The sequence below is a fragment of the Acromyrmex echinatior genome, chromosome 6 (assembly GCF_024713525.1).
Source record: "Acromyrmex echinatior isolate Ae372 chromosome 6, ASM2471352v2, whole genome shotgun sequence".
In the NCBI taxonomy this organism is placed as follows: domain Eukaryota; kingdom Metazoa; phylum Arthropoda; class Insecta; order Hymenoptera; family Formicidae; genus Acromyrmex; species Acromyrmex echinatior.
Genome location: NC_141857.1, coordinates 3,868,077 through 3,895,583, shown reverse-complemented (window position 1 = coordinate 3,895,583; position 27,507 = coordinate 3,868,077). Strand labels below are relative to the sequence as shown.

The window sequence follows — 27,507 nt, the reverse complement described above, 5'->3', positions numbered from 1 at the left end:
GAAAGAGAGAGAGAGAGAGAAAGAGGGAGGGGCAGGAGGAAACATTGCACGCGCGGAGAGCCCCGTGCAAACATTGTCTCGAGCTTTCTCCATTATGCAGATTGAATCTGACTGGTTACGGTCGGGATTTTCAACGGCGCTGCTCTCGTTTCGAGCACCCGAGTTTTCACCGCGATACGCCTCCTCCTTTTGCCCTACGTCCATCCTCTCGAACACCCCTCGTTTCTCTCCTTTCTCCGCATATTCGCTCATCTATGTTCGACCAACGTGAGAGACCAACGGGCGCCGCACTACTGCGAAAGCTCTATCCGGTTGCCGGCAACCAACGACCCAATTTCCCATAGCCGAGCTTTTTGCCCGGTCGCACGGAATTATTGAAAAGTTTCGATGGCCCTTTGAATTCGTGGATATATAGCCCAGATTAATGTCACACGGGAACGGGGTAGAGAGAGAGGTAGGAGAGGTGAGAGGAGTGAAACAGGAAAACTCATTGAGTTGTATAGACAGAGTCTCGTCCCTCGTGTAACCGCGTTAATTGTTGTTCAGGACGCGTGTCCACGATGAGAGGAGTTAGTGGCCACGTTCAGGTTCATTAAGTGGCATCTGCTGTTAATCTCCGCGTGCGCGGGGGATGCTTCTCTTTCCAGGAGATTCCACGAGCCCGCGGACAGCCGTAGGTAGTGTAGTGGTAGGCTTTGGGGCCGAATTATAGCCCTAATTCGTTGTATTTTCGGAGGAATCGCCCGCACACTGCACGCTACCACTCCCCGACCCGATGGCCGTTTTTCATTACATTGTACGGTCGCGTGACGAATGATTTTTCGGAGCGATAAATCGTCAGCAATAAATCTGCGCCGACGCGTTTCAGATTTATTTTCTGTAAGTAGTTGACGTGCAGTACGATTGATCGTCTGAAGGTAGGAATTGTTGGAAAACGTAAGCGCGCTATGGATTGTCGATTGATCAATGCCTAGCGTGGCTGAGATAAGAACAAGAAATATCGGAAATAGTCGCGTAGGATCTCGGCAGCGTCATTCATTAATCGCCCCCTTTGTAATCATACTCTATAAGACATAGCCTATGCGCTTCTTCTAAATTGTATTACACGCTGGCGTAAAATAGAATACTGATAGATATATTGACCAACCAAGATAAAAACATCAAGATAGACGTCTTTTATCACGGTACGAGATATTTTTACAGAAATGTAAAAATAATTCGAAATTAAATTAAATCGATGTATCAAGAGAAAGTGCTGATGGACTAGATAAATCTTTGTTCGCAATTCTATACACTTTTCGCGGAGTATAAAAATAATTCGTACAAAGAAACGTTACTCACAAGAGAAGAACTCACAAGAGTATAATCGCGGACAATGGTAGTCGCTGGAGATAATTCCGGTAGCTGTAATCGACACAGATCGAATTGATGAGTTCAGGATCAGCGCGGCGCGGCGTGGCGGACGTTCCGCAATCAATTCCGCGTATTAACGGCCGCCGATCAATATTCATGAAGCGAGCGGAACGATGTACGCCCCGTCAAAGACAGAGTTCAATTTCGTGGGAGGCGTGATATATACGCGGCTGCGGGTGCGTAAGTGCGCCGCGTTACACACGTATCGAAGTAGGAGATAGGAAATTGAGGGGGTCGCGAGAGGTCGACCGACCGCCCGCTCCGTCCCATTAAGGATCGACGAAGATGACGATGATGACGTATGTATCCGGAGAGATATATTATCGACGCCAGTTACTAACATAAGGGCAATGGCGGCGGAAGATGTATGCGCGTGAAACACCCTCGAGTATTAGTATGCTAATTATAAACGTATCCTGAAACTCACGGTTGCTAAATGCTTTGGAGTGGCAGCGAGACCTCTCCAGCTTGCATATCGTGAGGACGAGTCGCAAGGTCCACTTTGCACAATGTGCGTATAACTCGCGGAAACTTTAAGTAATATAACTTTTACGCGCGGGCGCCTTAGGGAAAAAATTACACGGACTTTAAGGAATTCCTGTGCTTAGTGAGTTAGGAAGTAGGGCCTCCGTAGCTTGCGGCGACAGTAAATTCACGAGCAAGAACGACTTATCTTGCGAGATGTGGAAAGGGAAGGTTCTTGCGAAGATACTACTTTGAGGATAATAATAAATCGATACGATGATGATAAGTCCGCGAGATGCTATTGTGTCGTCAATGTATTGCATTTTTTTTTTATCTTTCAATTGGTCGATCGATATTACAACGTAGATGGATAAAAAAAATGTATTAGGTCGTCTTGGAAATGCTATGTAGCAGCATTGAGCAATTGAGAGCTTTTATAAAAGCATTGAAAAAGGAAATATAATTTTAGATAATGGACAGAATATAAGGCATCGAAGTATAAGTATCAGAAAATATTAATAATCGTATATACGAGAAGATAAAAAGAATTTTAAGATTAGAAAAAATTTTTAATAAAGTAAAAAATGTTTTTCGTACACTGAAAAAAAATTTATCAAATTTTTATAAATATTTACTCAATAAAAAAAGTGATATTTAAATCAAATTGATTCTTGTTCCAAATATATATATATATATATATATTATATATATTATAATTAGTTCAAACAAATATTTATTAAAATTTAATAAATTTTTTAAATATAATTTTTCTCAAATTTTTGGTTCGTATATTTATTAAACAATGATTTCTTCAACACACACACAAATATTAAGGTATAAAGAATGAAAAATACATAAATTTTATTACTACGGTATATTGAGATTTCGCGATTCGGAATCGAAGTTTAGACCCTGATTTGATTCTTCGTAAGCATCAAGAAACTAGGCGCTTTCCTTAGCGCCGGGTGTATTATAGGATGTTGAATCGCACACGCCGGAGATTCCATTACGATATAATCCAACGGGCGCCTCAATTAGCCTTACTCAGTGATTAGCGTGCATCTCCGGTCCCTCCCGCCCTCCTGCTTCTCCTATTCACCATTGTAGTCTCCCTACGTCTCCCTTAGTATCCTGCGCGTCAATTTGCCCGTGATTTGAGCTTCTAATCCAGGTTCTCCCGTCACGAGTCCTTCGTGGCCGGGGGTTCAACAAGGATTTTAGCTAAACTACGAGTTCTAGACGATCCTGGGTAAAATCCTATTGCCATACACGACCAATGAGACCCAGCTTTATTATATTAGACTGCAATCAGTTGATAAAATATCCAATACATCAATATTTCGCGTATATATTATAATTTTTTCTTCCATTAATGACCAATCCATTTTTAACAAAGAATTTGAAAGCAACGCGGAAAATTTATGTATTTAGAACATTTGTAGTATTCAGTTTTTATTACGCGGACTAACAACCTGTTTGTTTAATTTAACAACACATTTTTTTTTAATTACGTGTTGCAGGATGCGGAGAACAAGAAGAGTGAGAAGAAAGAGGTCGTTGGGCCACCTCTGCAGACGGCGTCCGTCAGCGTGAGAGCGCTCATCGAGGAGAAGATCATACAGAAGAGAACGACAGGTAAGATAATTCAAAATGAGAGAACAATCGATAATTTTGTCAATTACAAGTTATTGCATTTTTCATAATGCTCCAGTGACATGACACATCGATCGTGTTATCGCCGATAACAAAGTTTCGCGTCGGCGATGCATTGTTCAAGGTAATATGGTGAAAAGAGGCGCAGTGACCGCGACAACGTCATTGTTCCGTTTAGAATCCCGAAGGTATACACGTGTCATAACCGCGGGGAAAAAAGAATTAATACAGTATTCGGGCGGGCGATGCTGAGAACACAGAATCCACGAATGCGATTCTGGCGTGATTTACGGATGCGTATCCCGAATTGACTGTGTATCTCCCGTTGCGTCGTCCTCCCGTTTATCCATTTCTCCCTCACACGCGTGCATATACATTTGCCAGAACGGGAAGGGCCACCCCGTGATATTTCGCGAGAGGGAGAGGATACCTCCTCTCTATGGGGGTACGGTGTATGGACTGCCGAAGAACCGTGATTTACGAAGCGAACACGCCAGAATATTTCTCGCATTGTCCACGTTGGTACGATAAATCAAGCCGACGGCAGTAGCAGAACGGACCGGCGGGCACCAGGCTCATGCTTTTGTAACAAAGTGCGCGTCGTTAGCAATTTATGCGCGATTTCACCTCGGCATCTGCCAAGAATGGCGAGGGATAATCCGCTACTCGGATTAGGACAGCGTCTTCTACGTTGCTCTTTTCGATGCCCATAAACCCAAAATAAGTTCAAAATCATTAATCGTGCGTTCAGATTCTTGTAAACCTGTATAGATAATTACCGATCGTTAATTGTGAAGTCTAAAATAATTTTTAGAAAAAAATCAACATCAAAGTCTATATTTATTTATGTTTACTAACAGAATAACGTAATCAAAATTTTTGCTTCTTGGAGCTTAAAAAAAATATATGCGGTTTGTTTCGGCAAGATTTGTTTCAGCTTTGGGTTTGTCTAGGAAATTCTTCAATGTATTTTTGTATCTACAGTTATGAAAAAATAAGTCATTACGCTTGTTTCCTTTTCAATATATAAAGATTTCATACGGAAAATTAACTATATCAATATTTAGCTTGAAACAATTTTTTGAAACTGCATCGAAATATGTGTAGTGAAAAACTTACGCAAAACGCGCATCGTTATTTATAACAGTGAATAACGTGAGTAGCATATACTTTCCGTGTATTTTATATAATTTATTCGAGAGAAGTGAAATTAATGCAGTACAACATTTTTCGTGTAAATCTACATTTGATTTTTAACGAGATGATTTTCTCTTGACCAGTAATTTCTAGAACGCGTGTCTACCTGGAGGTGAAAAAATAAGCAAAAAGTACAGAAAATGGCACTATTTCAAGTAGTATAGATCGATCATTGGACACGCAACATTATACGACTGTACGATAAACAGGCAAGCTCCTTTTCGGAATTCTACCATATGATGGACTCGAAAATTCTATGAATATTCGATCACGTGCTGTTATTAATCAGTATACAACAGGAACTGCTATCTACACACAACGTCGTTTCCATCGGCACGCCGGGAATTGTTGACAGTCATTTAGCCTGGCCGTTGGTTGGCTCAGCCATTATTTTTTGAAAGCCTCGAAAGTGGCCGCACAACAAGATCGATCGATAAATAATTTGCTGGCGGGAGCGTGCTAGTCGCGATGCACCGCTGACGATGTATCGGGAATGCGCGTTGCACCGTGCGTTGTTTGGTTGTCGGTGGTGCAACGGCGCTGGCGTACATTTTTGACAAAGGGTTGGAGGGCTGGCGGGAGGAGGACGAGAGAGAATGAAACATTGATGGGAACGCACTCACACTAGTGCGCTCAGTAAAATATTATCTATCAGATGTTCCCCGTGCACCAAAGAACGCGTGTCTGATAACAATCATGCGATAAATCAAACAAATAATTAGACCTCACATTCCACGACGATTGTTTTTCAATAGTTCCATTTCGTTCTTCGTATATATACATATATATCCAACAACAAGAACAATATAATTACTCAATTATAATCCGTTCGACAATTTTTCAACTATTATATTATATGTTTTCTTATTAAAGATTATTTATTACATTTAAAATATGAATAAGCAATTTTTAAATTTTCCGAGTCCATCAAAGTAATTCAAGATTAAAAAAAAACAAAAAGTTATTGGATTTAATCAATTTTTTGTTGGGAAAGAATTTAATTTTGATTTGATGAAAGATTTACTAAAAAAATGCGTGTATTTCTAATACGTGTGTGTATATATATATATATATATATATATATATATATATATATATATATATTTTTTATATGTATGCCCATATTAAAAATTATATAGATTTGCTGGTTATCAACGCAAACGAATCTTTGCTTTGTCCTATCGGCTTTTTCGCAGTGGGTGCTGGGTACTGTTGTATCGACCACAACAATTTCCATTCAAAGTGCGGATAGGACAGACCGGAGACAGGCCCGCGTGACTGCCTCGTTGGAAGCAATTTGCCTCGCCGCGATCGATGATTGGCAATTTGTAAAAATATCACACGGTCTCACGTCAATGTGTGCCAATACGCTGTCACACGTACGTCACGGAATTTGCGGTTTATGCAAATGTATGAGTCTCGAATGCCTTTCACGTGATGATCAATAAAACCGGACAATCCGCGTTGCGTTTTTTTACAAACTCTCGAGGTATAGATATTCTTTGTTTCATAAATGAGAAAATTTATCTTTTTAAGTTTTTAATTTTATAAAGATTCGCGTTGAGACAAAATTTAAAGTAATATGTTTTTTATGTATTTATAAAAAATATTTATGGCAGCGCATTGGTCGTATAAAAATTCTCATATAATACTCTTACAAAAATTCACTTGAGGCAGCTAATTATATACGCTACGTGTGATGAAACTATAGGATATTATGGACTGATGCACGGTATAATGGTAAAAAAAAAAGTAATATTAAAAAAGCCGGCTCGAAGCCAGAACGAAGGGCAGATATTCATGAAATCGTCGTGGAAAAGTTTCGTCGTGATACAGCTGTACACTCGGCGAATCCCATTTCCTCCTTTTGCCCCCCGCGGCGACCAGGATATGCACGCATTTATTTCCGTCGAGTTGTACGGCTACCATGAACGATTGTACACGCTATAGAATATATTTTTCACTATGCTGCGATTTCAGCGGTGGTGGAATATTTATTGCGGTGCACGGTGGAGCCAAGTGCGAAGAGAAGAGTTACGATTCTTCTACTTCGGTTTAAATAAGGCAAAAATATTCTATTAACTTTTCGCAGTCTTAAGGCCCGGTTGTTCCACTTTTTGGTAAATTTTATCTGTTGGGTAAATAGCAAGATTACCCAATTACATGCGCAGCGGATTGCCAGATTTACCTAGTAGGTAAAATTTACCAAAAAGTGGAACAACCGGTCCTAAGTAAATTAAATAAAATACCTGATATTTTACGAAAGTAAAATATAAAATTTGCTTTTTCCTTCATTTATCGGAAATTATTAGAAATTATTGAATTTTCTATCATTGCGAAATCGGAAAATAAATCCATAGAAAGATATGAATTTCGCATAATACTTTTGATTAATTAAAAAATATATATCATATTCGCGTTCTTTCATATTCACGCGGAAAAGAGACACGAACTTTTACATGTCGCCAGATATTCCTGATCAGTGATTATGATCGAAAAGCTCACTAATATTTTTTCCCCACATTTTCGACGCGGCATGTCGGCTGAATGTATTTCATGTCTGCTCAGTTATAATACTCTGTCATCTGTGCGCTTTCGTAAAAATTGAGTCAGTCCGTCAGACTACGGAATATATTATAACTGGAACGGCATGAGCGCTTTTTGAAATTTAAATGTAGTTATTCCAGCAAACCCACCGTTCTCAGGATATGCCATGACGTACCAGCACGCACGCTTTTTTGAAATTTAAATATTGTTATTTTTAGAGATACAACGTACCGAAAAATTTTTATTGCACGGACGTAGGGGTGCACCGTACGACGTATGTTGTTGCTTCAGCCAATCCTCTCTACGCTTTATTTCTTTTTCCCCTCTCTTCAATTATATATACGTAAAACCAAAGAGAAAACAAAAACCGTCGACGTGCGGAACAGGCGTGCATTGCGGCTGAAAGAGAGCACCAATTCGCGGCCGCCATTGTCGGGTGAAGGGCGAATAGAGGAAAAAAGGGCGACAAAAATTCCTTTTATTTCGAGCACGCTATACACTCTCGTTTACGCATACGGGAAAGCTCTCCTCCGCTTTTTCCGCTTTCCGTTTCATGGTCGTCTGCGCCGTCTTTCTGTTTATTCCGCTCGGAAACACGAGGCGTCGCATACGCACTATGCCGTTCTCAGTAAAAAGGAAAAATATCTTACCGACCAATCCATCTTCCGCGATCGCAAACACGAAGTCTTCAGAGACACCTCTCACGCCTGATATTTATTCTCGACCTGAAACACGAGAGCAAACTATATAGAGACACCGTGTGTTTACCGCCAGCCGTTATAGAGAAAAGCGCTTCTGCCTTTCAAGAACTAATAATAGATAAAATGTGATCGCAATGAAAGCATATTTTCATCCGTCAAGCGCGAAATATTTTTCATTGTTTATGCAAAATGTAATGATCGTCGAATAAGCAGCTTAACTGTAAAAATGTTTAATAATTGTATAATCTATTAATTGCATGGAAAGATATGATTACTAAAATATCTAAAAATTTTCCTAGAAACAGATCTGAAAATAATTTTATGCCATCAAAGTAATTACATATAAAAATCTCAAGTATGCTGAACAATGCTTGAGAAAAAATTTTGACTCTAGCAATCTAGTTTTGATTCTAGCAATTAATTTGGAGGCCCTATAATATAATTATTTTAATGGTCCAACAAAATTATTTTCTAAGTTATATCTACTTAGCTAAATTTTTAGATACTTCAACGAATTATCCTTTCCATGTGCATATTTAATATTATTTGATAGTTGTCAAATTTTCCAAGATAAGAGATATATGCAATCAAATGCCCAAATTAGATCAGTAGGAAATATATATGTACGTTTTTAGCAGTGGACGCGAATGGCAATCAGCAACCTCGTACTACCGCTTTCACCACGCAAGCCGATGCCGTTTCGCAAACCGTCGTCAAGACGAATTTTGCGATTCCGGCTCCGCCGCCTTTGGCGGCGGGGGAAAAGGTGCGTCGGTTTTCTGATGGTGAACACTTCCGGCAGCCCAATGTCACCGTGGGCCACACAACTGTACAGAAACACTTGCAAGAAACATCCAAAACTCAAGCTCAAGCACAAGCGCTTGCCGATATGATCCTGAAGGTATAATGTCAAATTTTTTTTCACATTTGATTCTAATGAGATTCGAATAATTATATATCAAAAGCTTTTAATTAACGATGTGATACGTCGTTAATGAATACATCCATTTAGAAAAATACGCATAATGTGTCGTTAATAACTCGTAGGGTACGAAGGTGGCTGTGAAGAGAACAATCTCTGATCCGGGACAAAGATTACACTTGACTTATCAACAGCCTGTACAATCAGCGACGACCAACCAACAACCAAATAATCAGCAGCCACAAGCACAACCTGCGGTAACAGAAAGCTTTACGATGACAGGATACGCTGAGGACGGTGGTTACTTCAGCCCAAGTCTGCAGGACGAAGTATTTCAACAAGTTACAACGGTTCCTGATAGCGTACTCCTACATGCTACCCACTTGGATTCGATTCAGGTAAGCAAGTCTGTTTTTTAAAATGATTTGCATCATGAGTGCTAATATAAAAATAGTGTAAAAGAGTTGTACTAACGTATTACATTTTGAAATTATTTATGAGAATTCATGTTTTCGTGCCATCCGTAGTGGAAAATACACTGAGGAAAATGTACTCATTTTAATAAATATTTGTTTTTGAATAATTCTATCGGAATATTTATTAAATGTAAACATATATTTTGTGATACAAGAAATATTAATTTAATTTAATTATTATTTTTAATAGAAATTCTTTTTGATCAAAGTGGATCTTAGTGCTTAATATTAAATGCACATTTTTGCGAATATAGAATCTCAATAATATTTTTTTATTTTATAAATATTTAGTTATCGAAAATAAATATTAAATTAGTACTCTTTAAACAAATATTTATTAAAATTTAGTACGTTTTTTTTTTTAGTGTAGAGTGCAACATTTCTATTTTCAACGTACATATTCGTGCCACAGTTTCAGACGGCCAATCTGTTGCAAGAACAATCTACCGAACAGCTGCAAGATATCACACTGGAGGACAGATACTCCTCGCAGCACACAGTCAATCCAGATCTTCAAGCGTTGGTGAATTCGCCGTTACCCGATTCCCTGGCTGAATTTAGTACTTACGCCGCGCAATACACGGAAAGTCCTCATACGTTACCAACTCAATCACCCCTACCGTCGCCTTTAACGCGGCACGATAGCCCGAGCTTTACGTATCCAACGCCACCGGCCAGCCAGGAAGGCTTGCTCACCGGAAGCCTGCCGCTATTAAGTCCTCAGGAAGATCCGGAGAACGTGAGACACGTGTCATCACCGCTCTCGGCGGCATTTTACACTACCACGATGTCATCTGCTGCAGCCGTAGAGGAGGCGTTGAACGAAGTGTTACCGGGTGAATCCGAGGCAGATGCGGACCTTTATGGGTCCGGTTCGCCAAATCCGCACTCGCCACTGCCAAGCCCGTTGTCGGCGACATCGGCGCCGTCGCCGCTGCCACCGTCCTCTGTCTCGTCGCCGGGACCGGTTGCCTTTACGGGCACGAACTTTCCCGTGTCGCCGCATAATGCGCTTCAAAATCAGATGATGCCGAACTCGGAGGATCCTTTGCTTTCCTCGACCTCGAAGGACTTTGCCGCCTCCGGTCGTAGACGATTCGAGTTCCAATCGTACAAAGTCATCACGAGCCAAAACTTGATGGACTTCGGTCTTGGAAACGGCAGTGTAGCTGGTATCGTCGTTGACAACAACGGCGACGTCAAACTGATACAGACAGCGGGTCTGCAGAAGGCGAATGTGTACGTGCAGGCGGGTTCTCTCAGTCCTGCGCTGACATTCAAGAAGGAGATCCGCCTAGCAACACCAAAAATCGAACCCGTGACCGTAAATCTCGGCCTAAACGTTCAAACGACAAATCAGCAGCAGTGCAACGCGAGTCAGTTTAATCAACAGCAAATTGTTAACCCGGCCAAATTTTTTATTCAAAATAATCACACGACGAAAAATAATATCTTGAGACATAAAACAGTCACCGGAAATTTACCGATACCCATCGATCAGATTAAACAGGAGATGTTAGATGAGGACGTGTTTCTCAGTCCTGGTAGTTTACCCGCCAGCAGCCCTGTGCGACACTATCGAAAGAGGCCACGCATGGATAGCGGCCAGTACACCAGCAGTTCACATTCTTATCCATCGCGTTTGCGAAAAGCTTGCGACCGCCACTGGGATAGCAGCTACACACCGCCACCAATCCTAGACCCATCTCGTCCCGGTCCGGGGCTGTACGCGAGATTGCATCAACACGAGAGAGACTCGGACTTTAGCTCAGACGATTCTCAAGGAAATGACGGTCCACCGCCAAGAATTAATATCGGCACGAGATATCAAGCCATGATACCTCCGGTGGAGTATGACGGAGACAGAGGAAACGACGGACCCGAAGCCGATCATCTTCTATGGGATCCCGGCATAAACAATGTGCTTACGAACACTGAATGTAAGTTTTTCTTTCGTGAATACCTTAAAAAAGCGTATTGCGAAATATATAACAAACATCGATTACTTGCAGTGGAGATGTACCTGCAATTCGCGTGTTGCGCAGCGGTGCCGGGTGGTGGTAGGAACAAGGAATATGCGCTTCATCTGTTGCACATGTGCAAAGGGAATATTCATGTAAGATATTTTTTAGAATAGATTTTATAAACATCGAAATTGCCTGAACCTTTTTAATCCTTATTATTTTTTTAACGAAATTGCCGTTGTTGATACTTATTTACATTCAACGTATGTATATTTCAGGAAGCGATGGTGAAACTGATGCGACCAACGCCTATACTACCAATGGAGCATCCTCTGCTCAGTTACGAGTGCCACGAATCCGATAGATGGACGTCACATGAAATGGACGCGTTCTATCAGGGACTGCTCAAGTACAACAAGGATTTCTCCGCGATTTCGCGGGATGTCGGTGCCAAGACTGCGAAACAATGCGTGCAGTTCTACTACCTTTGGAAGAGGCTCTGTCCTGACGAGTACAAGAGTCTGCGTATTTGCCATGGAAAAGCGAAGATCAAGAGCGAAATTAAAGACAGCAAAGATACCAAAGAGTTACGCGACGCCATCGCGTCCGTATCGGAAATGGACTTTAATGAAGACAAATCGATCCTTCATCGTACACTGGTAAGCTTAAACATATTTAATCGCTTTTGAGTTTAACAATGCAATACTAATACTAAATTACATAAACGCGTAAATGTGAATATGAAAACATATTCTTTATTTTTTGGTTTATTTAGTTACAATCAAGCGGAAGAGAAAATTCGGCGACTCTAACCACTAGCGAAGGAGAGCTGAGGTTATTCGCATACGACTGTACAGATGTAAGTAATTATACTTCTTATTATACAAACATCTCATGTACAATTGTTCTTACAATTAATTACACGAGAACCACATATCTAACTCCTGATAATAATTATTTAAAGTCAAACTAAAGTTAACTTAAGAATAAATTTAAATCTCAATTAGGCAATACACATTGCTGTGATATATTTTAATAGTATATTATAAAACAAATCAACTGATTCAGAGAAAAATATACATTCACATAAGTTATTTTTATGTCTGCTGCTCACTGCATATCCTATTTCTTCACATATGCCGAGTACGAAGAATTTTTTAAAATATATATTACATCTCGATTATACTTTTTAATATAAAAGAATAATTTTTATCTTTGTAAAATATTATTTGATATCAATTTTATTTAACAATTTCGTACTCGGTGTCAAATATCTAAACGCGTAGATACGTGTGAAGATATCTAAGTGTCGCATGAGATTGATTGCTGATCCGTCGTTTTCTCACGCTTCATTTTAAGAGAATCAAGGATGTTGTGCGTTGTGTGACCGTTGCGTTACTTATCTGTCGTCGCCGTGTCGTTTGTTTGTGTTGTTTATTTTGGCTTTGTGTTTTCTTTGTGTTGTCAGAGCTTTAGCGGAAGTGTAACAGTAACGATGGCCGGAAGCACCCAAACCGCCCAAATCGGCAATACCAGCCACGCCACAGTCAACACCAACTCACAAACTCACACTAGTTCTGAGCAACAACTACCCGTGCCTACCCCACTTCACTACCCCTGCAAGATTTGCGGGAAGTAAGTCTCCAATCTCTAATCTAAATTATCCATTTCCAATAATTGACGGCGGAGCTCGTGCTCTAACGGCAATGTAAGCGGCAAGTATTGGCGCATTTCACATAGAGATCCTTGCTTATAGAGAGACAGAATGCATATGATCTAAAAATGAATATAGTGAACTGATGCTAGTTATATAGTTTCAAAATTTCATACATATACCACGTGTATATATTTCGTCAAATGATTCGTAACAATAAAAATAAAAAACTAAAAACTATTTTGAGTTAGTTAATGCAACAAAATACATATTTTGAAAACATAAATTGAAAACATATAATTGAACAGCATCTTTGAATACTTTGAAAAATAGAATCAACCCTGTATATAACTTATGTAATAAAACTGATTTTTTTTCTTGATAAACTACATATTGATACATTTTTAGAAACTATATACACAAACGCCATTCACGATATACATCACGATTTACTAAAAAACTTAATATAGTTAATAAATAAATATGACAACGATATTTATTAAGTATACTCCGTTATTAATTTTGTTTGATTTACTGCTGAATTCAATTAAGATATTTAAGAACATTTTTAATCTGTTTTTTGCCATTGGCGATTTTTGCCATTGGCGATTTTTGATTAATCATTTAATTTTCTGTTAAATATGCCTGGCACACATTCTTATATTCTATCAATATTTTAATTTGCTGCCTATATTCTTCCAATTGTATTTCTCTATGTCTCACTTTCCAATAAAAATATATGTATAAATCGGCTATATGTATGTTATATATAATTAAAATCAAATGCATAACGCAAGCATGATTTGTTAGACTGCTGTTGCTATGTCGATATTTCCGACTTCTTACGTTGTGTGTTAAATATTTGTAAACTTACTAAACTGTACACTATGAGTGTCTGAATTAAGACAATCCAATGCTTGCAAAAATATTTCTGAATGTGTACTTAAATTTCAATCATTTCTACGTATATTTGCATTTCGTATGAATTATTAACACGTGAATCGCATAACAATTACAACCGGGAACGTGTTTATGCGTGTAGACTTCGCAATATTAGATTTCGTTCACGTTTCGTTCAATCTCTCTAATATATATATATATATATATAAGCGGCAACTTATTTGATGTCCAAATTATTTTTTTTCTAGAGTTTTCAACAAAGTAAAAAGCAGAAGCGCGCACATGAAATCCCACAGGCCAATACCCTTACCCGATTCAACGGGTCAGGAATCTAAGCGATCCACACAACAACCGTCGAAAGCGCAACAGCTGCAGCAGCCAATGCCATCGCAGCAAAGCCAACAACAGCAGCAACAGCCTGACAATGCTACGCCGCAAGCTCAAGATCATCAACAACAACTGCCCGCGAGTATCAGCGACAACAGCGCCAAAAATACAGCACATTTATGTCATAATCCTACGAGGCCCCCATAGGACAGGATTCAAGTAATTAAACTTAAGCTACCTTAACGAAGGCTGTAACGGTACTGTAGGAAAGTAATATGATCGCGCATGGTACATAAACCAGGCTCTAAACGATCGCGATCATCGCACAATCATTACGTTGTGGAAATATCTTTTTACGAGACCTTTGCTTACAATGAGGCAGGTTGTGTGAGTACTTCCAAGATAGATAGTTTCGAAAAAAAAACGCAAATATCTCCCGCTATATGCGAAACTGTACAAGTGAGCGTGACTGGTACTTTTGTCCAGTCAGATGAACTAAATGGTTTTATGAGACTCATATGTATCGTAATCGGCCGTTCAGGAAAAAAGAAAAAGACAACATCTATCGTAAATGGCAACTAAGTACGAGGAGTTGTAGAACTCGTAGGGTTTAATGGCGCAGCGATAGAAGGTATTTAATTATGCAATCATAATTCGAGCTCTGTTCAACAAGGAGACAGGGTACCGATCGTAAACATCTTCCTTAGCGTGGAAGACGAGATGTCGGCATCAGTGTAAGAAAAAAACGGTCAGTGTCATTGAAAGATGAAGCAAATTTACAGACTTTGCGTTTTGTTGAAAAAAAAAAAGGTAAGCGATCGTTTAACATTGCCTAAAAAAATCAAACACAACTTGATAAGAAAACGTATGTTCGTAACAATGAGTGCTAAATCAACAAAACTGAAAAGGATTGACGTGCACCTATAATAAGCGCTCTAATGATTAAACGCGATTTCAGTGTACCTATTTATTATGCACGTGAAATGTTCCCAGATTGTGCCACAAGACATTACTGTTACCTGTTGCCCTTCCGCAATTTAAAAAAAAATGTTTTAAGTTGTTTTCTCTTTCCATTACAACCGGGATCAGTTTACATGCGGTATTATTATTTTGTTAAGAAGTCTTTCGTTTGTTTTAATTTACAAATTTTATAATCACTTAAAATAATGGAACATCATTAATATTTTATTTGAATAAAAATTATGCATTCAACATTAATATATTTAATTTGAATAAATACCGATAAAATAATGAGATAAATTGCTTTTTCGTTGGTAAACAGATCCTGGATTGTAATGTAACAACTTGTTGCACGTTTACTCTAGTTACATTTAGTTTAAATATCATTAGCATATCTAAAATTTGATGAAAATAAGTGGGTCTTATATCACGCGTACGTAGATTTGTTGAAACTCCTTAATTTCTTTACCTCTGTTACTTAGTAGATTAATAGTATACAATTGAATAAAAATTTTAATATATACGATATATGAATATAAATATATATAAATATAAATATGTATAAACACAAATTGATGTAATTGAAAAGAACTCGTTTTAACTTAGGCAAATAATTCTCTAGGAAGGACGTTGTTCAAGTTTCACTTCAGAGGCGTTCCCTGCGTCGCCGATACTGAATGTAAAATAATGATTATACATACGCTCATACATACATATTATACATACGCCTAACACACAAATACAGAGAAAATAGAGTACGTTTATTAAATAATATTCGACTTCAATGATCATTAAAATAGCTATATGTACATAAGATGTATATGTTTGTACATATATAACATCAATGTCTGTATGTACAATTAAAATGAACTCTATGCAAAATAAGTAGGCTAGGTTTTAGGTTGTTTTAGGAGGGATCTATATACATATATATATAAAGAAAAATATATATACTTGGCTTCATTTTCTACCTACTAGAGGCTACGTGGCGAGGCTCTTGTAAAAACAATGACTGGTCGCATGTTTCCACAATCTTTATGAATTTTTATTTCCCGTTCAAAAGTTGTTATAATGATGTTCCTATATGTAAGGTGCCTTAAGCAATCAAAAAGATTTACTTTTCTCTGATATACCTCGATGTGATGCATTGCATTAAACGCATTGAATTAAAATTCCCCCAATTAACGTTATTTTTTTTATTAAACCAACATAAAATTAAAAACAAAAAAATAAAAATAATACATATAAACTTTGAAAAGCCGATATTTATCTGTTCTTTGTGAAAAATATAATATACTCTGATAAAGATTTCACAATTTACGTCTTCCGATTTTCAGGCACGCTTAGCTATTTTATTTCAGATAGTTTATCTTTAGTTGTGTTCATGTATTTATATATATATAGGAACATCCCTCACAATCATTCAGTACATTTAGAACAAAAATAGCGTGCATTTTATTACGATAAATATAATAAAAATGTGTACTAAATTTTATAAAGATTAAAATATATTTATATATCAAGTTTCATTTATATTGAAACTCTAAATTGTTATTCAAGAGAATTGCCAATCGTAGATGCTCTGATTCTATCTTGAGGACATTGTTATTGTTAACATTCTTCTTCTTATTAACTTTTGTCATTGAATGATCGCGCACACACATACACACACACAATGTATACTTTAACTTTTGAAACTTTTCTCAAGTAAATGCAAGTGACTGAGAACACTTTAAAAAAGTCTGCCAAGTCTTTATAAATAAAAACGGCTCTAAATCTTCCATTTATTTTAAAAATGATTGTAAATGAAAGTCTAATTGTCGGAAATGGGAAATATCTTTCTCTTAAGACATTAGATATTCAGAACTCTGTACTTTAGTGTTTATTCTATCTTTACGTGTGTATTTCATTAATCTCCTCCCCGATTTACAAAAATGTAATGCAAACTAAACATCAAATATTCCGGCCACATCTACATTATCTATTTATTTACAGACAAGAGATTAATATAAGGGGGTATCACCAAGGGCACTAATTTAATATTCACATAATATTATTCGAGATTTAAAATTGTCATCTTTGCTAAATTTATCGGCCTATAATAATTATGTACAATATGAGAGGACAATTTTATTAAATATTTTCGTAATAATTAAAAAAATGTTATATGCATTTTAATTCTTCCGATATATTCATGATATTATATTTGTAAATGCTTATGTTGTAATAATTTTTAAGCCCATGGAAATACTCTTTTGTAATCCAAACTAAATGATTCTGTAACGGCTGAGTAATGGCTTCCAGTACAAGAATAAAAGTGTAGTATTAGAGATCGATATACTATACTATAAGATTCTAGAATTTCGAATCTTAAAGTTAGTTTATTTAAGGAATAAAATTGTTATGAATTCCGACCATAGGCTCGGTGCATAGGTCGAATACAACAAAATTAGCAGACATATCATTTAAGACAATACACTTGTTACAGAAACTAAGTTTCTACTAATATAATTATTATTGTATGTAATCTAACTCTTAATCAGACTTAGAGCTTCAAGAGAAAGATCATAGGTAGTAATAAAACAAAGAGATGTATTGGCTGACCAAATCCAGAAGATATCTAATAATTGCAGCAATAAGTTTTTTTACAGACTAAATAATTTGTTTTGTCAAAATTCGAAAGTGAATTCCAAGTCTGTACACAATAAATTTTATAAAATAAAAACTTATATAAGAGTTTTATAAGTTTGACAGATACTTTTTTTTATGTTAAAACAACCAATATTCTGGATTTAGAACAGTAGCAATACAAAACACAGTACTGGAGGCTACTTACTCAGAATGTGGGAAAGGCATGAAACGAAGCAATGAAACAGTAACGAAGAAATGCATGAATTGTACAAACGAGTCCCTCCACGTCACAGAAAAAATGATATATCTATATGAAGAATATATATATAACAAAATGATAACTATGTGATGTATTTAAATGATATGTGGTATATGGTATTACATATTTGTACATAGGCGGACCCGTGCCATCAACTAGTGAGTTGTACCGATATTGTACTGCCATAAATCGAATAGCGATGACATCGAGTGAATGGATCTGAACTAATCATCGACAAATCTATACTATATCATTTTTGTTTTTTGTGCTCTCGTACGTGTATGTGATTAGACGATTAACTTGAAGTTACCAACTAACACTTAACTTAATGGCTGTGCAAATGGAGCATTTTGCACTCATCGACAAATATTAAACGAAGTTTTGTTGTTTCATATTTTACATTTTATTGTATGAGCAGTTTATTCACATTGAAAATTACCGTTCTGTTATTATTATATTACTCCTGTTTAAGTTGATGTCACAACATGTCTAGATGTGCCGACATCACATGTTTAATTTGTTGAAATATTTATTTACGTTTATTTTCGAAATCCCATAACAAGCTGACAAAAGACATTAATCATGATTATTGATTTCGTGCTTATTTTTTATTATAGACGACTACCTTTTATTATATTACTGTACTAATATTTGATACTGTATTGATGATTAAAACGTTTATTGATTCCCGCATTCGCAGTTGTAAATCATATTGCAAATTCATACACGCGTAAAATAATTGGGACAATTGGATTGGAGGGAAGAAAAGCACTTAATAATCGAGCAATATATACAAAAAGAAAGTTAGACATTTTTTTCGGCAACAAATACTTATAGACGTATCATCGTTTCCTAGCATATAGTTGCAGAATTGTTAGTGATGTTTTTGATATATTAAGTTAGTTTCATTATTATCGATAATTTATTAATTATTTAGATAATTACTATTATATAGTGACTATTGTAGTACTTATTCTGTTGTTTTTAAGTAAATTTCGCGCAATATTTTCTACAGAATGTTCAATGCACGCCATGATTCGTACGTTGACAAAGCTCTTGATAATCGTTAAATAATTTAGTACTGGTGGAGTTTAATAAGTTGTGGAATATATTGGTACAACTCGATGAAGAAAGTGTAGCGTGGTTATACACCTGAGGAATGTGCTCAAAATATTGTATTAAAGAGAAAAAAGTCTACTAAATGATCATCAACGTTTATGCAAAATTACTCTTAATAAGTGAAAAAAGTTATTACGGATTATTAATATAATTATTAATATCGTAATCTATCGTCCTCTTACCTATTACCTACTTTAATGTCTATCTCTATACACCAGCATGATTCTTTATACTCTTCTATTTGATGTTATACTATTCTCTATTAACTTTTACTACAGAACGTATTGTTAATAGTGTTTTTAATGTACTAGAACATGGTCAGCTGTAGAGGTGCCACGCAAGTGTCACATCGAGATCTGATATATCGAGAACAGATATTACGATTGAAAAAGATAATGGGATGCATATTTACATCGTGAGGTAACACGAGTTCTGACAATTGCATAAACTCATGACTATATTTTCCGTATCATATTAATACATAAATGTTATTCTCCATGTAAATCCTCTAAAATATATCTAAGGCTCATTTCTATTATTATACTCAAATATATAATTTAATGGTCAGATTGTTATAACTTAGTTTATATGTGAATTAAAATACGGGACGAGTAAAAGTCATCAGAGAATAAAAAATATTCACGTACACGCAACACACTTCCCTTTGCTCGTATAAATTATCGCAATAATTTTAATAGAATGGAAGAGAAGCACGTGCTCGATAGCAATATATTCAAGCGGCGCGTTTATACTGTCGTTGTTGTTTTCTTATCTCTCTCTGCTCAACTAGATATTATCTATAAATATACCTATATATTTAGAATCCACATTATCTTAGCTACTTGGAAATCTAATCACTTAATCAGATTCTTGTCTTGCTCAAAAAGATGCGGGCTCGGACGAAGCAACACACAATTATCTCTCGTATCCGGACTGTGTAATAAAATCGCTCAAAAGTTGGTGCCATAAGCAATATGGACAATATATTATTAAATGTGTTATAGTTACGCGTGGACTAACTACAGCTGGCCGGCTAAGTTCTGCTTTCAAAAAGCTCGATAACAAAACGTCTTGCGGTTGTCTTCTGCGAATGGTTGCGAGAGTTCTCAATATTATTCCCTTTCGATCAAGCGATGCTTTTTCATGAAATTGCATTTGTATAATATCCTGAAATTATCTACTAATAGAGTTATTTTTAATGTTATTTTTAATTTACAATTAGATATAACTGATTTCTGCAATAAATTATATTGCGGTTTGTAAAATATCATCTTGTCAAAACTTTCATGACTTCAAAGAGATTTTCTATCGTGCTCTCGCAATTGACTCTTGGCGGAAAACTGCAATGCGTTGTTTACATAATTAAGCACAGTTCAGTCAATTTCAAGTGCGATGTGGTATCGAGTTGCCGAAAAGCCTAATTTAATCTGGAGCCTATCAAAAAGTGATATCACTTAACGAAGCGAGATATATAGATAGATAGATTCGACGAAGAGGAGAGGAAATCCCAAAGGAGGCCTCCAGAACCCCCACGAAGCAACTCCGCCACATTAGTCTTCGTCGACGAAGAAACGGTACAAGCAGCGCGGCAAATTATCTGCGAATGCGAGGAATTCGAAAATTCTCTCTTGCGTAATCTTATGAAGAGGCGCACGAAATTTTAATACAATCACACAAAGAATTTATATTAAGGTGTCTCTCCGCCAATAACTTTCATTGTGTCGAATCCAGATCTGTACAATCGATTACTTCTCTACCAGTTCGTTAATCTGAATAATCTGATTTACCGATTTGTAATCCTCTTACGTGTAAGTTCGAGTTTCGATAAATGTTAATTTCATCGACGAGCAACAGTATTTGAAACACAAGAAATCGCTTTCGAAAGAGAGCGAGTTATTTAAGGGTACTAATTAATTCTGAAATGATTGCGCGACGTAGAATTTTCGATTCCTCTTTATCCGGATAGAAGTCGCGTTCGCGAGTAATCTGGCGAAGCGTTAAAAAAGAGGTGCAAAATAAGTGAGAAACGGACTCGAATTATCGGGATTAAGTCCGATTGTAGGAGCTAACTGTAAATCGAACGGCTTAGCCAGGTCAACGAGCGTTTGCGCATCAGTATTACGTTGAAGCGATACTTATATACATTAAACTAGTGATTACATTGCGCATACATATATACATACCATTTTATTTAATATATACATATATATATTGAATATATGGAGAAGAGGCGATATTACTATTATACACAATACATGCATATTGACTCAGATGGTAGCGTACGTGCATGTATGTATCGCTGTGTACATACGTATACGTACGCTCAATATATATTTCTATATATATACAAAACTGAGTATGTGTGGTGTACAGAGAGTCAGAGAGGCCGAGCGGCCCGTACTTGCTGCGTTAAATGTCGATGTTGTTCGTTAAAAAAAAAGAGAAAAAATATGGAAACCCATGGCTTCTTCTGAATCGTGAGTGGCGGGACTTCGGTACACAAATTAGCGATGATTATGGAGAGAGAGAGAGAGAGAGAGAGAGAGAGAGAGAGAGAGAGAGAGAGAGAACACAGCCGAATACATAGTCACAAAAAAGAAACAGAAATAAGAGAAAAGAAATAGCGGTTTTAATAACTCGCGATCCAGTTTTCAAGAGTACGCGCGAATGGGGAAAAAATGAAATCGAGAAATTATCACGCGAAATGCATCGAGAAACACCACTAACCGATTTGCGCCATAGTTGTTGTATTTGGACAGCATAATCAAAGAGGAAACGAAAATCAAAGGGAATGCTAAAAAAAAAAAACATTCTGTAAATCGACGATACATGTTAACGTATATAGACGCATATAAGCTTTCGGCCGATTGAATCGTTACAGATCGGCCTGTCCAGCGATCCGTGTTAGAAAAAGAGAAAATAAGGTGCAAGAGGAAATACCGAAAATCCTGCCTCACGACAGCATGAGCATTAAGTGTACCATTAAACTCTACTACTACTGATGGGATAGGAAAGCGAAAATGTGCGCGTGCACGAGTTGGTCTGTATGTTGCGCGTGTATGTGTGTGAGAGAAAGAGCGAAAGGGACAGGGATTTTAATACTGAGATGTGTAATTGAATAATCTAACCGTCGTTTATAAATGAATATATATTAAGACAAATACTGAATATATATAAAGTAAATATATATTATATATATTATTACTGCATTGCATAGATAGTATATATATTATATGTACGACGACACACATACATATATATATGACTATTTTCTTCTATGAATATTGCGTATGTGAGATGAGTGCTATTTTCATTGTACGTCGGAAGACGCACCGCGGATTCATATAACGAAACGCGAGATACAACACGATCCATCTGAGATTTTAGACCGGAATCTTTCCGGCTTCTTTCTCATGAGAGCAAATAATTTTTCTGATGTAGTATAAACGAATGTTTAAGACTATTTTAATTAATATTTTAATAAGAAAGTGTAAGAAGGCAGTTCTTCGTAGATTTACTACGTAACGCTGTGCTTCATTCAACTATAATATACGTCCTTAAAATTTCATTGCTGTCTCATACAGCTTTCAAAAGTTTGAATCGATTTGGCGAATATGTTACACTATCACGAGATTATTGCTCTTCAATATCTTTAATATCTATGTTGTCCCCCGCGGCGCGTCTTGCGCCAGCTATCTCAACACCGAGCTATACCAAAAAGCAAATTAATAACAAAAAAGACATGTATGATGTGTAAGCCAAGTGCCTTGTGTTCTGGTAACTAATCGTTGACTTTTAACTACGATATTAGGGGAAGTGAAAACGAGAGCGAGAAAGAAAAGGTGAGGGATGAAGAGAACTTGTCAATATCAGCTTACGTGAGTGTAAGCGTGTTTTTTCGATGGCAGACGAGGGAGGGATTATTTTTTAACTGAAAATGGAAAAGGAAAAAACAAGCGATACTAGACATCCCATCCGTTCGATTTTCGTGAAGTACTCTCGTGCGTTGCAAATTCAGCGAGTCTAATAGAATTAAACAAACTGTTTTCGTTACGAAGTATATTTATTTTACAATGTTCTGTGAAAATATATTGATTGCGTTTTAATTTAATTAACCAATTTCAACGAAATTCAAATATGTAACACGATATTGTTTCAATCTCATTGTTATCACGTTCTTTTCGAGTCGTTAATTATTTGACAAACAGACGTAATTTCTTAGTTGTAAGTAATTTATAATGTATTTATGAAAAGTCTCCTAATCCAAATAATTACCAAAGTCTCATTGTTAACTATCATCAAGTCCAAGCAGCATGCTAATATTGTGCCAAAAGAAACTGACGATAGCCAACACGCGTACCTGGTTCCGCAAATCCAATTTTCAATCACATGATCGATTTTACTAACTGATTTTTTTCGCTTTCCTCACTGCCTAGATCCGTCAGATCTTGTATAATACGATTCCTCGATTGTTAATGAAATTGTTCCGATGATTTTGCAACGTACTGGCGAGATATTAAAGTTATTGAAATTGAATTTCCACTTCCATACACACATCTTCCACAAGAAACCCAGGCAATAATTCCAGAAAAATCGATTTTTTATCCCATCTTATTTTCGTTACGAAATCGTAAGAAAGAATATCTGAATCCATACAATCTAGGAGGTGCACCTGCAATCTCACATTTAGCTTTGATAATTTCCGTGATATTAATAATGCGACACTCAATAATAGCGATTAGTAAACATAATATCCATAAAACAATTGTAAGTACAAATAAGTACTACAAATTTTTACTAACAATTTGACGAAAATGAATAAAAACCGAAAATATTGGAGAATATATTAATTCTTATATGGAGAATATATAAATAATTTTTAAATAAACTATAAAATCTTTGAACAGTAAGAGAAAATGGCCTTAAGATAAATCAATGTTGAAGACACGATCGCATATTATCCTTCCAAATTGAAAATTGAATCACGGAAATAATGTAAGCAAGGTGAGAATATTTGGCGGTGTGTCACCGGGATATAATATGCGTGTGAATTCGACAGCGGGACAAGTAAGGACTACCTATTATCCTAACAACGGTTGTTAGTAGAGATACTTCTGCCGTAGCGCAGCCCCCATACGGGGTCTCTTTCATTCGAAGTGGGCACTGTTTGGTGTTGTGATAAGGGGCAAAGTGGTAGAGCAACAACAAAAAAAAAAAGATATAGTCGCGAGTGTTACGTGCGAATGGGACAGCCGAGCGAGATAATCGAGTGCGTGTGCGTTTCTTTCCAGCGATTCTACACTTAATGTATATCTCTCAACTGTAAAACGCTAGCTATGTCTACAAGGAATTGATGTAAATAGTAGGTTTCGGTAGATAGCAAAAGTGTCGTGGCCGAGGGAGCTTTGCATCCATGACGCACGAGGAAACCACCTCGCAATCTTGTTTATAGATTGATAATGAACTAATTCACAAGTGGCCGCATAACCGCGTGTTTAAGTTCCTCCAGTGGCGTGCGATTATTGTTGCAGATTCCGATAATTGCGTTGTTCACAGAGAAACGATATATAAGTCTCAAATTAAAAAAAAAAAATTATAAGATAAAAAAGAATTTCTCTCAGTCCAAGATAGTTGTCTGAGATATTTTTACAAGTAATTGGGTTCCCGTCAAAGAGACAACGAGATAATAATTAATGCGTATAGAAATTCGTGCCAAAAGCTCGGTTGAAGGTGCTAATATCGTCTCCTATAGGTAATTTGCAAATTAATAATCTGTAATCGACGAGCACTGTTGAAATTTTCGATTAACGCCGTGCTGCATTTCGCCTCATGGATGCATTGACGTGGATGGAAAAGACCCTAAGCAGACAATCCTCCGTTAGTTAGTCCTTTAAATGGCGAGTTGTGCCACTGATCGCGGGTGTGAATGCTTTACGGAAAGTATTAATTTATAAGGTGCAGATATAGAGAAGGCCCTGAACGTTAGATTCCGTCATAATGATGTTTTTTCGTCTAAATAGAGTATAATGTGAACCTTTGTCTCACGGGCGACAGTGGATACGAGCGTAGATACATTTCACGTAATGCATTTCGTGCATTATGCAATGCGTCGCGAAACAAAAATCAAATGTAGTCTCAGTAAACAATTCGAGATGTGATTACACTTTGAATTTCTATATACAATGCGGTTACTCCTCTCTTTCATGAGCATTGCGGAGATATGTGGAATTGTATAAGATTTCTATATATACGTATATAATTTTCCTAACTAATAAATCGGCGCTCGTATCCATGTTAGCTCGTTTGTGTTGCTCTTATATTGTTAACGATTACTACACCTTCTTCCTAAATGATCTCCTGTGCAATCGGTGCTGTAATGAAGATTCAGTTGTATGAGCATTGATTGATATTTACGAAGATGCGCTTTATATGTATAACTTGCGCGATTACATTGATAAATCACTATTACGAGGCATTTTCGACGTCATTTCGACGAGGTGAGACGGCGATTTACAGCGGTGTGAGCCAATCTATCGTAAAAGTTCAAACACAAAGCGACGTCAGTATTTTCGATAACTTGTCGCTAATTAATTGCGAGCGCGAATACAGCGAATCTAATTTTATTGTATGTTAAATGTAACATCCCATAATTATTATTATCGTTATTATTGCGGTGACTTCCAGATATATGGCGACATGTCTCAATGTACCACTGTGACCAAAGCTGTGACGATGATTTTCACGGTTTCGATGCTTAAATTTGCGTACTTATATCCACTCCCCTCGTATCTCGCGAAGATTCGGCGATAAATAACGATGCGCTTAAGAAGCCAAAGCAAAAATTACGATCAAGGGATACGCTTTCTCACGAGAACTCAATGTCTTACTACTTTCTTACTACTTCTTGAACATCGGCCTTTTACTCAACAATCAAACGACGTGTTGAAATCGTCGGGAAATCAAATTGTATCGAGTCACACATCACGAACGAGTCGATATCGCTTCAACAATCATGCTCTCATATTAAAGTATCACTGCTAGATTGATGAATCGTGAAGAAGATCTACCTCCCTCGATCGTATCAATAAGATCGTTCTCGCACGAGCGTTCTCGACGAAGGCGAGGAAGACGCTCAACAATAATCACTGTGCCAAATTCATCAAGTAATCAAGTCACTTAATCAAAAATCTCGAGGCAGCGAGAACCGGGTTAAAAATCGTAAAATGCAGCGGAAAAAAAGAGATATGAGACGACGAAAATCAAAATTCACAAATCGAGCGATTCGAGTGACAAGAAGGAGTTGATCTTATTTTCCGCAAAATGAAAAATGTTTTCGCTCTCGAATTTTTAGATCACAAAATTTTTTTGCATCTTTGCATAGCAATTGTGCAACGACGTATTTCAAACTCGCATCGAAATGTGCGATAGAAGGAAGAAAGATGGCTCGTTCAGATTTACTTGCATCGCTCGTTCATACTTGCTCGACACCGTTCGTTTACCCGGCTCACCGAGAGCCCTTCGCGGACTTTCTCGCTCCTCAGCCACCGACCCTTTTTAAGATTTAAATACTTTTTAAGCGAGAAGAGAGGAAAGAGAGGCGCTTCGTGGCCCGCAGCGGCGAACGTGTAGTATGCAATAATAACATGTATAAAGAGCATGGATTTTATATGTGTCGTACTCGTACATGGGAAAAAAAGCACCCTCACATCCCCGATCCTTCTCACTTCTAATAATGATCAATTGAACGACTGTGTTGCGAGCTAATACTCGTCATGCACATGGCGACAGAATTACCCTCGAGAATTTCTCTCATAATCCGTTGAAAACATTCTCAACAATCAAAAGGATAACGTTTGAAAAATCAAAAGGCTAACGTTTGGAAAATCGACTCCTTGACGACATATATCGTAAATTTGTTCAGAACAATCCTATTAAAAATGCATATTGTGTCGTATTCAAACTGCGTCTCAAATCTGATGAATGTATTTTCATATAAAATATTATTCATTAATATACAATATGATTATCATTTATTTATTACGATATAATTTTCTGTTCTAAACTAAATTGAAATTAAATTATAATTATTGCATTCAGCGACAGACTCTCGAGGTGAATTCACAAGGAGGAAGCGTGTCGAATATTTTCCATCCGCGCGCTTCCGCATGTCAAGTGCTGTTAACGATAATTAATCAACGGGTGAATAATCAACATGTATCGTATTGAAATGCAAGAATTACGGTTGAAGCTCTGAAAAATAAAGAACGGATCCATCTAGAGAATTAACGTCCCGCTCGCGTGTGTCCGCGACGGCGATGT

General features: G+C 37.0%; 1 protein-coding gene and 1 long non-coding RNA gene across 8 annotated transcripts in view; one reads left to right on the top strand and one right to left on the bottom strand.

Moving 5' to 3' along the window:
• LOC105153914 (Transcriptional-regulating factor 1) overlaps positions 1-26,854 on the top strand; it is a 432,031-nt gene extending 405,177 nt beyond the window's left edge. For 5 of the 7 annotated variants that reach the window (XM_087407003.1, XM_087407002.1, XM_087407004.1 and 2 more), the window contains 9 exons: positions 3,399-3,513; positions 8,612-8,877; positions 9,024-9,296; positions 9,787-11,314; positions 11,387-11,490; positions 11,617-11,997; positions 12,114-12,197; positions 12,807-12,973; positions 14,141-26,854. In XM_087407003.1, the coding sequence (XP_087263129.1) occupies positions 3,399-3,513; positions 8,612-8,877; positions 9,024-9,296; positions 9,787-11,314; positions 11,387-11,490; positions 11,617-11,997; positions 12,114-12,197; positions 12,807-12,973; positions 14,141-14,426 (3,204 nt within the window). In that variant the 3' untranslated portion in view covers positions 14,427-26,854. The remainder of the gene's footprint in view (positions 1-3,398; positions 3,514-8,611; positions 8,878-9,023; positions 9,297-9,786; positions 11,315-11,386; positions 11,491-11,616; positions 11,998-12,113; positions 12,198-12,806; positions 12,974-14,140) is intronic. The other 2 variants (XM_011069054.2, XM_011069055.2) reach the window with 2 other exon arrangements.
• The window catches only part of LOC147909275 (uncharacterized), a 308,493-nt gene that overhangs the window by 275,578 nt on the left and 5,408 nt on the right, over positions 1-27,507 (bottom strand). Inside the window, exon 2 of the long non-coding RNA XR_015545377.1 lies at positions 7,926-8,000. This is a non-coding gene — a long non-coding RNA (uncharacterized LOC147909275). The remainder of the gene's footprint in view (positions 1-7,925; positions 8,001-27,507) is intronic.